Source organism: Pantherophis guttatus, chromosome 2 (assembly GCF_059756535.1).
Source record: "Pantherophis guttatus breed Tessera chromosome 2, ASM5975653v1, whole genome shotgun sequence".
NCBI lineage: Eukaryota > Metazoa > Chordata > Lepidosauria > Squamata > Colubridae > Pantherophis > Pantherophis guttatus.
The window spans coordinates 219818538-219835172 of record NC_142064.1 but is presented as its reverse complement, the minus strand read 5'-3'; the positions used below and the strand labels follow the sequence as shown (position 1 = coordinate 219835172).

The 16635-nt window shown below is 34.4% G+C and overlaps 1 protein-coding gene across 3 annotated transcripts in view; it reads right to left on the bottom strand.

Moving 5' to 3' along the window:
• Positions 1 to 16635, bottom strand: part of CACNA2D3 (calcium voltage-gated channel auxiliary subunit alpha2delta 3) — a 563616-nt gene that overhangs the window by 290384 nt on the left and 256597 nt on the right. For all 3 annotated transcript variants that reach the window (XM_060688326.2, XM_060688328.2, XM_060688327.2), the window contains exon 5: positions 9765 to 9927. In XM_060688326.2, coding sequence (XP_060544309.2) covers positions 9765 to 9927 — 163 coding nt within the window. The remainder of the gene's footprint in view (positions 1 to 9764; positions 9928 to 16635) is intronic.

Here is a 16635-nt window from a genome sequence, read left to right as displayed (position 1 = left end):
TGGGATTTAATCTCATATACCTGCATAGTTGATTGTTCTGAGAATGCAGAATAAAATAGCTGATATTTGCTCATATACACTGCACGCATGATGTGTCAATCTTATATAACATAAACTGTGTAGGAAAAGCAAACTATTTAAGAAACTTACTGAACAAAATGTTTATGGGAATGGAGAAAATCATGTGTGTGTGTGTGTGTGTGTGTGTGTGTGTATGTATGTATATATATGTGTGTGTGTGTGTTTGTGTGTGTGTGTGTCAGATAGCTCTTTTTTCTTTTAGGAGCTAGGAGCTTCTGTGAGGATATCCCTTCATTTTATCCCTACAACACAACTCTCTGAGGTAGGATCAGATAAGAGAGAATGACTGGACCAAGGGAAGCTTCCACGTCTGAGAGTGGAATTGAATTCAGGTCTCTCTGGTTCTGAATCACTACACCTAAATCAATACATCATGCTATTTCTTGTAACCATAAGGGAGTTTTAATTTTGAGAGAGAGAGAGAGAGAGAGAGAGAGAGAGAGAGAGGGAGAGGGAGGGAGAGGGAGGGAGGGAGGGAGGGAGGGAGAGAGAGAGAGAGAGAGATGAAGCAAAGATATTTCCTTGGGTTCTATGACTTATCTTTAATTTCATCCCAACCCTATGCTGGACCACTTTTTTCCAGTTGAGTTTAGCTCATATTTGAGCTTATTTTTTAATACTTAATGAAGTAATAAATTGTGATATTGGGAGAAAGTGATGATGGTCATAGAAATAAGGTGCAGGCCACTTCATGTGCCCTAATTAAATCCTGCTTCTTAAGTCTCCAATCCTTCAAAAACCTCCAAAACGTGACATCCCCAATATGTATGATGGTGATGGTACATGAAGTTGCCTACACTTCTTTACTGCTTTATTCCAGCTTCTTGTTATATTGTTAGGGATTTATTCTTTCCCTGAAGGTGAATAAATTTGCAGTATATTAGACGTTGGCAAGTACAACCAAACAGCTTTATCTGATCCAGTAGATATTCTCATTTCAAAGCTCTCATGCTTTTATAGCCACACATTGCAACTGTGCCCTTTAAGGTACAAAGCACTTTATTTGTAAAAGGGCTGATGTTGGGGATGGAATTTTCTTCTACTTCCAGATGAAGGATGTGCCAATATCCAGAATCATCCCCAAATGACTTTTGAGTAATATTACCCATGTTATCATAATTACCTCTGTGTCAAGTGAGTTATTTTTACCACTTCTAGTTGAATAAACTGTTACAAATTGCCTCTAATACAAGTTAGCCCAAAACAGGCAACTGTAAAACTGGAAGATTTCCCATCCATTCCATTCTATCTTCACTCACCCTTGCCTCTTTCCATATTCCAGCCCATTATGGTTGCTGAAAAGGTGGCTTCAAAGCTCCTCACCCTACTAAAAGGTAAAGGTTCCCCTTGCACATATGTGCTAATTGTTCCCGACTCTAAGGGGTGGTGCTCATCTCTGTTTCAAAGCCAAAGAGCCAGCGCTTTCCGAAGATGTCTCCGTGGTCATGTGGCCGGCATGACTAAACGTCAAAGGGTGTTTTAATTTGTCTGGGCCAAAATGATTTAATTTGATTTTATCTGGTTTTTAAATTTTTTGTATTTATGTATTTTATTGTTGGCTGTTCACCGCCCTGAGTCCTTCGGGAGTAGGGCGGTATACAAATCAAATAAACCATAAACCAAACCATAAACCAAAGGTGCACGGAACGCTGTTATCTTCCCACCAAAGGCGGTCCCTATTTTTCTACTTGCACTTTTTACATGCTTTCGAACTGCTAGGTTGGCAGAAGCTGGGACAAGTAATGGGAGCCCACCCCATTACTCACTACTACTACTACTACTACTACTACTAGTACTACTGAAACAATATTGATTGCATCCCATATCTTTATTATTTTGCATGCCACATGATAGTAGATTTTATCCCCTTGATTTTCAAAGAGGTTGTTCCTTCATAATAAACAACCGTGATACTTACCACAGGAATGAAATACTTCAGTACAGGTAATATTTTTATAGAAACTGCAAGGACTAAATAATTGTAAACAGCAAGCAATTCCAAGTAGCAAATAATCAATGTACCACTCAATGACATTTTAGTGTTTCACAGATTAAGACAAATTTACAGTGGTGGACTGTTTTTCCCTCCCCTTCCCCAATTGTCTATCCAGCATATATGAATTTTCAGTATCCTGAAGGATTATCAAGCATGAAAGCCAACAAATTATACTCTGTAATTGACTGCTAAGATTTTATTTTCATATTTTTAGTGCCTTGGAGGAAGTAATTTCTGCCTAACTGCCAATTGTATTTTATAATCAGAGTATAGCATTTGAAAGATGAAAAAGGCTCTGGTTATAATATTCAAGAAAAATGGATAATATTAGCTTGACAGTCACTTGGAAGACGCTGCTGGAATGATGACTGAATGATATTCATTGCTCTTTTTAAATGGTTAAAAAAAATAACCCAACCTGCTTTATCTGAAGTAGCAATGGTTCATCACATTTCAATATATTTCCGACAAGGCTCATACACTCTGAATCATTTCTTCTCCAAAGCAATCAGAGCTTTGAATACAGCATACATTTATCAATTTTTAGCAACTCAGCTCTTAAGACAAAGCAAGCCAGTAGAAACTTCATAATGGAATGACCTCCTCCACCCTCAGTCTTCTCTTACTTTCACCGAGCTGAAGAGATCAGGAGACATTTTAATTCCAATTTCTTCCAGCATGACCCTTGCATTGGGAGAAGCAAACCAATTGTTCAAACTAGAGATACAAATTCCACAGAGATCTGAACTGGGGAAAAAAAACCCCTGGTTTTTACAAAGTATCATTTTTCAAAAGCCAATTACTTAAGTGTACATAACATATAAAAATAATATGACTGGATGGAATTCCATCTTTCTATTTCAGATTCATGGCCTAGGCCCGGGATACCTTCATGGCCTAGGCCTAGGCCCGGGATACCTGTCAGAACCCCTGCAGCCAGTGAGAATCCCCAATCACCCGGTACATTCCCACAGACAGGGCCTCTTCAGGGTGTCGTCGGCCAGACAGTGTTGGCTGGTGACCCCCAGGGGGAGAGCTTTCTCTGTGGGCGCACCCACCCTCTGAAACAACTTCCGTTGGAGCTCCGGATGGCCCCTGACCTTCGCTCATTCTGTCGCGAGTTGAAGACCTGATTGTTCCGTAGCCTGGACTGATGGGAGGTTTTTTAATGAATTTTAAACTGTTTTAAACTGGGTTTTAACTTTATATTGTTTTAATAAGGAATTATGCATTTTACTGTTGTGACTCGCCCTGAGTCCTCAGAGATAGGGCGGCATATAAATTGCATAAAATAAATAAATAAGTAAATATAAAAATAATATGACTGGATGGAATTCCATCTTTCTATTTCAGATTTAGAAATATTCTTTATTTACTCTGAGATAGTTTCTATTATGTTGAATAAAACCTTAAGCCAAAATTCTAAAGGGGGAGTGTGAGGAATGTTCTTGTTTTGTACAATGACTCTGTTGTCAATTTGGGTTGATCAAATAAATAAATAAATAGATTTCTTAAACATGGAATGATTAATAGGTAAAAAGGTTATGCTCCCATAATCTCTAAAAGTATCTAAAAGACCTTCCTTCCTATACATATTGCTCTATATTCCTTTGAACTCCTACAAATTTATAAACTGTAGTCCTGCAAAGTTTATTTGCAAGATTTCAGTTATTTTCCTCACTGCCAATCATTCCAGTGTTTAATCTCTAACTCATCAACTAACTACTACATATACAAAAATATTGATTATTGCAGCTGGACACTTTATCAAGCCTTGGTAAGACCACTTTTGGAATATGCAACCAGTTTTAATCATCATGATATAAAAAAGATGTTGAGACTAGAAAGAGTGCAGCAACAGGGGTCTGGAGGCTAAAACATACAAATAACAGTTTAATGAAAAGAAAGACTGGGGGGTGACATAATAACAATGTTCCAATATCTAGGGAGCTGCCACAAAGAAGAGGGATCAATCTATTCTCCAAAGCACCTGAAGGCAGGACAAAAAGGAATGGATGGAAACTAATCAAGGAAAGAACAACTTAGAACTAAGGAGAAATTTCCTAATAGTGATTTATTTATAATTAATCAGTGAAATAACTTAACACCAGAAATTGTGGGTGCTCCAACACTGGAGATTTTTAAGATGAGATTGGACAACAGTTGATCTGAAATGGTTTAGGGTTTCTAGCTTGAGCAGGGAGTTGGACTAGAAGACGTGCAAGGTCCTTTCCAACTCTGTTATTCTATCTAGTCTATTAAGATAAAATCATTATTAAATAAATAAATAAATAAATAAATAAATTTCAATAATAATGTGTAATCAGCTCACTTGTCTGTTTTTCCAATTTGAATTCTGCTGACTTATCTATTGCTAATTTGCTTTGACCGTTAGTAGTTCAGATTCTTGTAGGGAGAACTATCTAGACTCCCGATTTACTGCACTTAACATATATTTCTTTTCCACTTTCTGCCAAGCTTTAATTTTATGTTATACCTGCAAAAAAAACTTTTATCACTATATTATTTGGCTGTGATCATGAAATGATTAAACTATATGAAAGCTGGCAGGTATTAACATCTGCTCTGCTTTCACAGTAGAATTCTTTATTGGCCAAATGTGATTGGACACACAAGGAATTTGTCTTTGGTGCATATGCTCTTAGTGTACTTCAGTGTACTTTCCAGTAGACTTCAATGCAATCTTTGACCTATACGGGTTGGTAACTAGGATTTTTCTGGAAAGCACAAGACTTAGTAATTCCAAAGTACCTTTAATCATTGAGGGTCATTTAATATATAAATTGCTTATTATGAACTGGATTATTAGTTGAGGTCACATATGATTATAGGACTAGTAACTAGTGACTGATTTTATTGTAATCGCATTATAGATGTTTGTTTACCGTGAATGTTTTGTTATTTACTGTATATTATTACCATGAATATTTTATTATTTTATATTGGTTACTGATATTTATGATGTTATTTATATAACACATAATGACATAGTAACATTATTTACAATGAATATTTTAATTATTCATTGTGAGAAGTGATTTATTCCCATACTCATCTCTGTACTGAGGTTATGCTTTCTGTATTTATGTCTGCAACTGATAATTGTAGTTCATCAAACTTGTCCATGAGTACTAGCAAATGAAACCTAGAGATATGAGTGAGATATGTACCAAACATATTTTCTGTGATGGAACATCACAGAAAATATTGGGTGATGTCAACAAATACTATTTTTTTTCTTTGCTTGTATCGATCAGGGGCAAGTAAATAAATCATTCCAATAATTCTAAATGGAAATGAAAAATTAGATCAGTAAATAATTATTTGCGAATAGAACAGTCTACTAACATAGCTGAATATATATCTATCCATAGAAAATTCTGCATTACTTATCTAGTTCTATTCCTTGAATTTTTAGCAATAAGAATGGTGTTACTTGGTGAGATTGAAAGAAAAAACTGGAGGATATTCTTTGGATTATTTGACATATCTGTCACTATTAAAATGATTAGAACTATAGGATTCTATGTGTACCTTTATTATGTTAATTAATAATAATTAATAATGATTAGAACTATAGGATTCTATGTGTACCTTTATTATGTTAATTAATAATTAACTAAATAAATTTATAATTATATAAATTATAATTATAATTATAATTATAATCAGGGTGGATTTGATTTAAATCGAGTTGGTTTTAAATCTCAATTTAAATTATTTAAATCACTAGTAAAAAGGCTTGATTTAAATCAACTCAATTTAAATCATAATTTTTAAAGAGCAACTGTCATCTCTGCTACTCCTTTGACCCACTGTTGACTCACTGATAATCCCAGTGTTGCAGAATATACAGCCTCATGCTACATAACTAAGCTCCATTTCATGCTGAATAAACTAAATTTTTATGTATCTTAAATAGAAAACTATCTTACAATAGATTTTTACCCCAAAAGTTTTTTATTAAAATAAATTCGATAAAAATAAAAAAAAATCGATTTAAATCAAAAAAATCTGATTTTTTTGATTTTTTTAAAAAAAATCATTGATCCACCCTGATTTTAATATATTATTAGTAAAATTATACTATAATTTTAAAACTTAATTTGCTCATGTTTTACCTTTTAAGAAATACTTTCCATCGATCATATATTTGCATTTTTCTTTCTGCTTAAGTATCAATTTATAAAGTTAACATTATCTAACTTTGAATCAGTTCCTATTAATTAATGTATGAATCAGTATATGACTGAAACAGATTATGGATGAAAATTAAAATAATGCAAACTGATGAGAAGACAAATGGGAGCGAGGGGCTTTGAATGCAAGTATGTGAAGACACAATTCTTCATTCATTCAAAAGTTCTTCAGACATTCAGACAGGAGTTTATGTTTGTGTGTGTGTGTGTTTCTGTGTGTGTGTGTGTGAGAGAGAGATAATTTCTTCCTTCAATTTTGCTTTATAACTTTTTGTCTTAGAAGATAGCATCTGTCCAAAATCATCTGATGAGCTTTCTAAATCCAACAATTTAAATATTTCACATCCTAGCTATCATTCCTATTTTCTACTCATCCAAATCACAGCATGGATGAGTTGATTATTCTCTCTGATTAGTACATGGAGATAATGCCTCTACTCTGACCTCTGTATACTAACATTAGCAATTTTCAAACAGCCAGACATCAACTGTCTCTTAGGTTAAGAATGTTATTTTCTGATTTTTGATAGCTCTCTCATGCAAGAATAACAACTGATTATTTAATTTCAGATTTAAAAAAGAATAACAATATAAAACTTAAGGAGACATATACGTGATATTTTCACTGTATAAAATTGCATCTTTTATGAGAGTAAAACAGAAATAACAACAAAAAGAAGAGGAAGCCAGGAAACCAAGAAAATTAATTCTACATTTTTAAAAAAACTTTAGTACATTTCCACTCTCATACATCAACAGAAGAAGGCTAAAATTCCAATCCGACCTATAATATAAAGCTAAACAAAGTCAGCAACTAGTCTTTCAACACAGCAACGTCAGGATTGTGGCTTGAAATAAAGAATACACAATTCCCTTTCCCATCCGTCATCTGTACTCTAGAAATGTTTACTGTACCAACACTGAGAAGTATTTTGCAGACCTATTGAGTAACACATAACCCAAGGAAACATGGTAACAGGTTTTTAAGATTCAGGATTCTATGTACTTATAAATCAACTTTCAATTTACCATATCCAAAAGTTACCTGTGAAAGAAGAGAGGTTCAAGTCATGGTATTCATTGCATTCATGTAATGCAAATGGGGTGGTTTTTGTTGCTGCTGCTCTTTCATTACTTTTATCCAACAGAGTAAATAGGTGCAACTGAGGTTTAGGTGCAACTGAGTGAAAAGTTCTCCCCAGAATTTAATGATGGAATAGACCCTTTAAACTAATTTCAGAAGTATGTTGAAAATAAATTAAGTAAGATGTGTAATTGGGTTATAGAAACATATATTATTTCTTACAAACTTCAGTTCCAAGGTGGGTTTTATTTTCAGGTTAAAGAATTCATGACATGAAGGAAAAGGACAGTGAAAAAGTGGCCACATTTGCAGATGTACATTGCTGACAAAAAGGACCATGTTGTGCTTCTAAAAAAGAGCATAAAAAAAGAGCAGTAAAAAAAGGTCCTTTTCAGGTGTCATTGATACACAACTTGCCATGTTATACTGTGTCAATGAATATAACCCAATATAATTATTAGAAACTAGTCCAGATCGCTCCATATCTTTCTTCAACATATTTTGATATCAAAGCTGAAAGTACAATCTTGCAGCAATATATTGTCTGTTTTATATTTATCAGTTGAGTTGAAGTGAAACATACTGTGTATCTCACTGAAAATAATGCCTAAACATATTCCTAAAATATTTACCACTTATCAAAGAAAAATGCTGAAATTCTGGCAACACATGTAAAATAATTTTCTGAACACTCTAAAAACTCAATAGAGTGTAAAGAGATTGAAGGATGGTGATTTTATTTTTTTTTAAATGCAGAAAGTGTAGTATTCCACTGGGAGTTATTTTCTGTGAGCTGATGGGGCAATTCCCCCAAACTATCCACTTAAAACATTACATGGATTTTGTTTTCATTTATAGCAGGATTGGAAGAAATATGTTTTTAAATGGATTGCTATAAAATGTATTACTTTGTTTTGCATGTTTTACAGAGATGTTTCATTTTAATGCATTGCTTCCCCAGATGCTTTTTTTTTGGGGGGGGGGGGTCTTTGGTTAAACTCCCACAATGACTACTTTCTTGGATGAAGAAGCAGTTATAATATTGCAAATGTATACAAATTGGCCCAAATGCAGCCCAAATGGAACCATGACAAGCCCAGTGATTTAGATGAGAGAGGTTGCAGAGCAGAGAAGAGATTATTCACACACATACACACAAACACATACAACTGAATTTCGACAATCTGTTATAATTGAGAAACAGGACTGCTTCAGTGCAATGGCAGAATAAACAAAGCCTGACCACTGGGAGAGGCAAATTTAATACAAAAGGCTTTGGTTGTCTCCTGTGCTAGCTCTCTGTTCCTTATATTTTAATAAGTTGATCCTAACTTAAAAAAATAAACAAATAAGTCCCCTGAAACAATTGTGCGAAAAGATGAGTAGAAATGCTTCCACCAAGGGTGGGCAATCTTTGGCCCTCGGCCTAATTTCAAGAGTCCTAGGAGCAGCTCCTATCAGCAATTAATTGTAGAAGAAGCAGAGTCTGGAGAAAGAGTTAAAAAGGTAAATCAGTTTGGAGTCATTATGTTGCCACAAGTGATCCAAGTGAATTCCATTAACCCCATCTTGGATGAGATCTACCTACTTATGTTACTTCTTTTCAGCCGGGTGACTTTGGACCAATCACTTTCTCTCAGATAACTTCACCTCACAGGGTTGTTGTTATGGGGAAAATAGGTTTTTAAAGCAGGCTGGCTACAGCTGTGTTGATATAATAAAGGACTGTCCTCTGTTATGCAAAGAAGTTGGACTGCCCAAGATACCAGATTGGTGTAAGAAATATTTGGGGTCTTCTCCACCTTCTTTTAGTTGTACATATGAGTGCTAGTACTGTTTATTAAATAGTAATATACAACTGTCATTTCACTAGGTGAGTAGGATGTTTGTCTGAAAACACTGAATGGCAAATATTAAATCAGTGAGAAGGGAGATGCAATACTTCCATAAAGCTACTGCATATATACAGCAAAACCTTGAAAGTCTGTAGATTATTGTCTAGAATGTAGTCGATTCAGAAGATGCTTATTTTGCAACATACTTGGCCTCACCATTGATGTTCCAACTTAATCACAGAATTGGTCACCCAACAATAAGAAATTTAAATGGAAGATTATAGATGATTATGCTTGTCCCTGAACATCCTATAGAACCCAAATAAAGATGCAATACTAAAATGGGAAATTATACACACATTATTTTTCTTATGATTGAAACTATTAAATAAATACTTGATTAAGCTTTATTTTAAAGATATAGAAGCTTTAGTTTTGGGGAAAATGCATTCATCTCCATTCTCAGTTAACATGACATCAACGAAAGTTAGTATCATCAAAAGTATGTTGACATTGCTAAATGATATAATAGAAAATGTTTTCCTTACCTTTATTGTACATATTTGTTGGCACTTGGACATCACTCAAAGTGACATTCACAGGCAAATTATTGAAATGGTCATTTGGTTCAAGGATGAATTCCTTTCCCAGTTCTAAGAAGTTTCCATCTTCATCTCGTTCATTAATGAGAACAGCATTGAAATATTCATACTGAAACAGAAAATCAGTGATGATAAATCTATAAACTGCTTTGTTAGTACATTTAAATAAAACCAAAAGTCTGTCTAATATGGCATGGGTCCCACAATGTCCAATCTGATGTACAACAAGGCTGGAAGAACAATTTCATAAATTATTAGAAGTAAATAGAAGTAAACCATCACTGAACCTGAAAGCTATGTATACATTTGATTGATTGGTTGGTTGGTTGACATTTTTTACCATTTCAGTTACAGATAATCCCAAGAAACTCACAGTTTGAAATAGATATCATTATTATTAGCAGTCTAAAACAATATGATAGTAATCATGATATAACTGCAATTACAACATAATAACCTATCTGCATATATTCAAAGCACCACATTTAACCAATATAGTCTGAAATGAGAAAGTTCTGCACAACTGGAAAGGAAGTGGCTACCCTTGATCCTGTTAAATAAGAGGAGGAGTACCCACAGAGAATGTCCATCTCTTGAATCTTCTCATATTTACCAATAAATGGGGACTCTAAGGAGTCACTACTTGCTTGTAGGCACTGAGGAAGCAGATTCTACATCAAACAGACAACCCTAAGGATACTAGATCCAAAATAAAAAATGACTTTATAGCCAATTTAAATGACACATAGAAATAAACTAACAACCAGACAGCTCTTGGAACATGGTGTTACATGAGAGCAGCACACAAGCAGCTGCATTCTGGAACCCTGATGGTACAGTGGTTAGAATGCAGTTTGGCAGGCTAACTCTTGCCACAGTCATGAGTTTGATCCTGACTTGTTCAAGGTTGACTCAGCTTTTCATCCTGTTCTCCTTAACGAGGGCAGTTTTGGTAGTCATGATTGTAGTGATTAGGTCAGTTTCCATTTATTGGTAAATGTGACAGGATTCAAGAGGTAGATATTCTATGTAGGTACTTCTCTTACTGAATGCTTCTTCTGCCTGCTGTGCAGACCTATGCTTCAGCTCCCCTCACCCTACCTCCTCGTCTCTGCTCTTCTTGCCATCCTGCCAACACTGTAGTCCTATGTTTTGCTGCCTGCTGCTCCTACTGCTCTGCTGCCCATGACTTCTGTTTCCCTGTACTCTACCACCACTACTGCCCCCAATTGATCTTCATGGTCTTCATCTTCCCATTCCTGACAAGTCCAGCATGCCCTGCTTGTGTGAGGCCTTCAGAAGGCTTGAATTAATTCTTAGAGAATAGCCAGGAATATCAATAGCTACCAATTATGTAGATTTAAAGGAAACATGTATTTGAAACCAGCTGTTGGAGACCACTTGTGGGAGAAAGTTTTGCACACATATATTCCTTTTGAATTCCCCATGGTATTAAGCTGCTCTCGGAATGACTTAGCAGGGTTCTTTTTATGTTCCTATGACATTTAAAGGAGAAAGATTTACAGATTACAGGATAGATTTAATTTTTCTTCCAACATTAAATAACAGATAAGCAAAAAGCAATTTAGATAATAATATTGATTATTTTTAGCATGACCTAGGTCAAACAGAGACTACATCAAGCTCTTGAACAAGTGAAGTCTCTGGTAACCAAGGATTTAAAACAGTGAAATAAAACAGAAGAGAATACGGTGTTAAATATGTCATGTGTTTTGTTGTTAAAGCATTGTTTTACCTTTACCTCAAATATTAAGTGCTTTGTAATCATAGATACAAAACTCAACCAAGATCTTCATACAATTTTCTATAGTTTCCTGATTTAGTTGCATAACAAAGATCTATATAAATTCTTCACCCAACCAGTTGAACATTTTTCCTAACAATTGATCTTAATCATATTTGCAAGACTTCACACAATACAGGCAGCAGTTAAATACTGATAATTCAACTGTTTGGTGATAATTACCCTGTCTTTAAATTTAGGAAACTACTTATACTGTCAATCTAACTCAATACTTTTGTCTCCAATGGCATAAATCCTCAGAGCTTTAGCCAGAATATCGTTTCAGGCACTGCACTCTTTTTTAAAAAAAATATTTAAAACCATTTAAGAATATTGAATGGTGTCCTATACCAAATCAGATTTTTGGGTCATCAAATCCAATAGTGATTGGTAATGCTCCAACAACGTTCAGGCAAGATCTTCTTAAAAATCTTCTACAGAGATTATGGTGCAGTTTTGCTATACAATTTCATTGAATTCTTCAAATGCCAGGAGAATCTGAGTTAAATCAACTGGCAACCGGGGGAAAAGGGAAACACATTCATAACTGTGGCTTTCTGTGCCTAAAATTGTTATCTTCAGTGATTCCTCAAGCACCCACCTTGACTTTCTTTAAGAACAAATTATCAGAGAGACCACCTGAACTGGACCAAACATCAGCTCTAAGACTGAATGCAAAAAGCGCTGGTCAGTCAATGTATGGTATGACTAATAAAGATATCAATCTTTGCTGGGATGAACTCACTTGAAATAACTGATTGTCCTCTGTGAATTTTAAGTGGATATTAAGTGGATACACTTAATATCCACAGGGTTTAATTATAACACTTCTTCATCCCATCTCTCCCACAACTTAATGAACATTGCCTTATGCTCCTTATCCTTGGAGCTAAGTGAATACTGGTTGACTTAACAGATATTTCAGCCCTGAGAAATGTTAGCATATTCTCAACAGCAGGAGTTCATCTACTTCAGCAGTCCATGCCATTGATTCATGTAGGATTATACTGTAAACTTGAACTTCTGTGAACTCTTTTGTTCCCTTCTAGAGAAAATTCACAAACAGTTAGGAGATACTCAGCTCCTTCTCTATTTCCCCTAGTATGTGTGACTGGAGATAAATTGTTCAAGAACTAATTCTAACCAAAATCACTCTAGTTTACCCAACACAAGTTTCTTTAAAATATTTAACATTAGCACTTTAAATAAATCTAGAAATTACTATTTGCATATCTTATTTCAGATATTTTAAATACAGGGTACATTCCTCAAATAGTTGTTTTGTTCAAATTTGAGCAGCTGTGAAATCCAATGGCAATGGAACGCCATTCCCAATACTACAACTTTGTTACATCCTACTGAGCCAAAAGACCTTATTCTGTTAATAAATCTTAATACGATATTTTAGATGTAATACATTGGTATAATCAGTTTATATATACATATCCCAATTCTTTCTTTATTTCATTCACAGATGACTGCTGATTGATTTGTCCTTATTATATAGCAGTCCTTTGAAATCTAAAGTACATTTTGCTGTAAAGAGAACAAATTCCAGGAGTGGTCTGCATAATATTTCTTGCACTCAAGTTGGTATTGATCCATTATCTTTCCTAGATAAAGCCTTCCTGTATTCATTCATTATCAGCTTATCTTTATTAAAGCAGTTGTGCTGTAAATATTCAGATGCTGGATGATAAATCTGTCTAGCTTTCTAGACAAGCCTTCTTTGTCGGATGGTAGATGCTGATGCACTGAGTATAACTTTTAACGCAGGCAATTTAGTATAAGCAGAACTCTATATAAAGAAGTTATCTTCCTATATAAGGAAGATAACACAGAACTACATTATCACTTTCTTGATCTTCTTCCCACTTCAATCCATATATTTGCATACTGCAAAGCCCCATTCATGTTTTTTGTTATCTATTCCTATGCAGTCTGACATAGTTGCCTTTTAATCTTTCACTCATAGAACATTCAGATGCAACATTTCTTAAAATTTGTTTTCCATCTTCCAATCCTTCACAAATCAGGTTAAAACCAATCTTCAATCAACTTCATTTTTATGGCTTTAAAATGCTAAGGGAAAAGCAGGGAAAATCATCAGTCAAACATTTATCTTCCAACTGACCAGTAGAAGACTTGTGCAAAATTGAATTCAAACAGTGCCTTCCCTTTTTTTATTATGATTTTTATTTTTATTATGATTTTATTATTAATTATGATGTTGCAGCATCTCATGGTCATGTGATCACCATTTGTGACTTCTGATGATCACAAGGGGATCTGTTCCTGAACACAAGAAGCCTTTAACGGTCCATTCCAGTGACAGGCCAAAGAGACATACACATACACATCTGCCCTTAGTGTTTTAAGCAAACCAGTGCAATGGGAACATAGGTTCTGAGCTAAAGCAAGGATAGCATAAAGATTTCACATGGAGGGTTCATACAGTTTAATTCCTTCTTTCTCTTTCACACATACACTTCATTACTTATTGTGAGAAAGGAGGACAGTATGTAAGTAGGAAAGGAAAAGCTATACTAAGGGAAGCTAATATACCAGACCCTGTGTTATATGTTTTTAGAGGGAGTTTCAGGTGAAAATCTGTCTGTTCCATTTTGGAAAGAGCTTAATCAGGCAGACCACAACCTGGGTTCACTAAAACTTTTGGAATAACGCTGAAAATGATGTCTGAGGGGAGAGGTTATGGAAAGCTTTCCATTTAAGCAGAAGAAGCTTGGTTCTACAGCATGTTGTGAACATCTGCAATTGATTTCTAGGAAACAGATTATGTGTGACAGTTGAAAGGTGGTAGAAGGAAAATTAAAAAATAAAAATGGTTGAAAATCATGAAAAACAAATCCATCCAGCACACCAAAACTATATTTGAGATAATGCTCTGGAAGAAAGTGCTAAAGGTTTATTTGCTGACAACAAACACTCAAACCACTAAGCTCTAAGAGAAAATGACTTCAATTTAATCTTGTCAATAGAGGTCAACCTTTAATACAACCTTAATAAGGTGATTCTAAAGACAGCACGATATGTCACATCCAAAATGTATTAGGTTAATAAACATATAAACCTAATATTTATATTAAGGCAATCCTACTAGGATAACTTTGGGGGCTCACTATGACATGGCCATAAGACGAGATCAATTTACACATCTAAAAGAATAACAACAAGAAAATCTGGAATAAGTTGTAGTAACTGAAAAAATAACAATTAGCTTTTATGTAGTGTATTCATATAGAATTCATTCAAAGAAATCCATAAAGCAGTATATCATATAAATCTTTTTTTCATAATGCAGTATGTTATGATACTAACCTGGGTAAAAACATTGCAATGTCATACAGCAGAGGCTATGTAGCATTACAGAAATAATTTGGAAAAGATGTTTCAAAGTATGTGAGAATCCAAATAAAGTATCTGCAATTTTTTAAAGCAGTTGTGTCAGATCAGGTGGTACCAAGAAGTACAGAGTTTCCAGTTGGAGAAATAAAGTGATTTCAATCCCTATCTTCATTTAATGGCTTTAGTTTGCATAGTGGTATGTGATATTTTTCTTTTATATTTTTGTTTAATGATTTATACACTGCTCAGAGTTACTTTTTTGAGTTGGATTGCTGATAAATGTTCTGATTAAATGAATAAACTACATTATTTGGGAAGACTATTGGAATCTAGCAGACCTCTTGCTTCAGATGTTCAGATTTAAGTGTATGAAACATAATGCATTTGACTCTCAGCAAAAGGAATGCAATAATGATGATAGTGCAAATCAGCAAATTCCACCACCCATGTTTCAAACTTGGGAGGGTGCAAAGGTTATAATTGGGCCTGCATTTGTTTAGAATGCAGTCTAAATATTAAAGGAAAATCTACAACTATCAACTACAATGAAAGATTCCTTAAACATACTGGGATTTCTATGACATCATGAATACCACAGTGCTCTGTGTCACCAGCTCAAGAACATCTAGTATCATTTGAAACCATGTCTTCAAGGAATATATTTTAACTAGCAAAAAAGACTTCTTCTAGAACAGTGTTTTTCAAAGTTGACAACTTTATGTTTTGTGGACTTCACATTGGCTGAGGAATTCTGGGAGTTGAAGTGTACACAACTTAAGTTGGCAACTTTGAAAAACACTGTTCTCAGAAACATGAGAAATCCCCATGGAACAGAATCCTACCTTCCTTAAAAAAAATATTAGTTTAGTTTGGTTATTAGTTTATTTTGAAAGGTGGGAATTAAATTTCGTTTGTCAAAATAAAAATAAAGATGCAAGAGATGTAACAGCACTAGCATCAATTCACAGCCAGAAATCAATTAACTTTTACAATATTTTTTACAAGAAAAGTTGACAGAGTAATATTTTTGTTGCAAAGAATGTGCATGTTCCCCACTTGATAAAATAATCTGAAATATTTATGAAACAATATGCTAGTATTGTAATAGCAAAGAGCCATTCTAATCTAAATATATTTAGAACGATTAGACAGCCAACATTTAAGAATATATCAGATCATATAACTTTTTAAATGAAGAATTTTTTCCCCGGACAGATTAATAGCATTTATTATCCAATACAGATTTGTGTGACATTTTCATTTATTTGAAATCAAAGCTGTAGTCTAGCTCAAGGCATGAAGATTTACTCTAAAAACAACATAAGTGATGAAATACAGCTGTTTTATTTACTGTCTACAAATAAGCAACTCACATGACAAGCAATACACAATCATGCCAAGAAAAAAGGTTTGAAAGCCATTTCTTAGTGCTGCTTTGGCTGCATATCCATCAGCACATTTGTATTTTTCCATCAACGAACAACATATGTATCATCTTAGGAAAAACCAATGCAGATCTGCATACATACATTTTGCATCTTATAAACTAAATGTATACATAAAAATGCTTGGAGAAAAATTCCCTATCCTTTAAATTCTGTCCATTCTGTTCATCTATTTCAGATTTGGAATCCTTTTGGGCAGGAG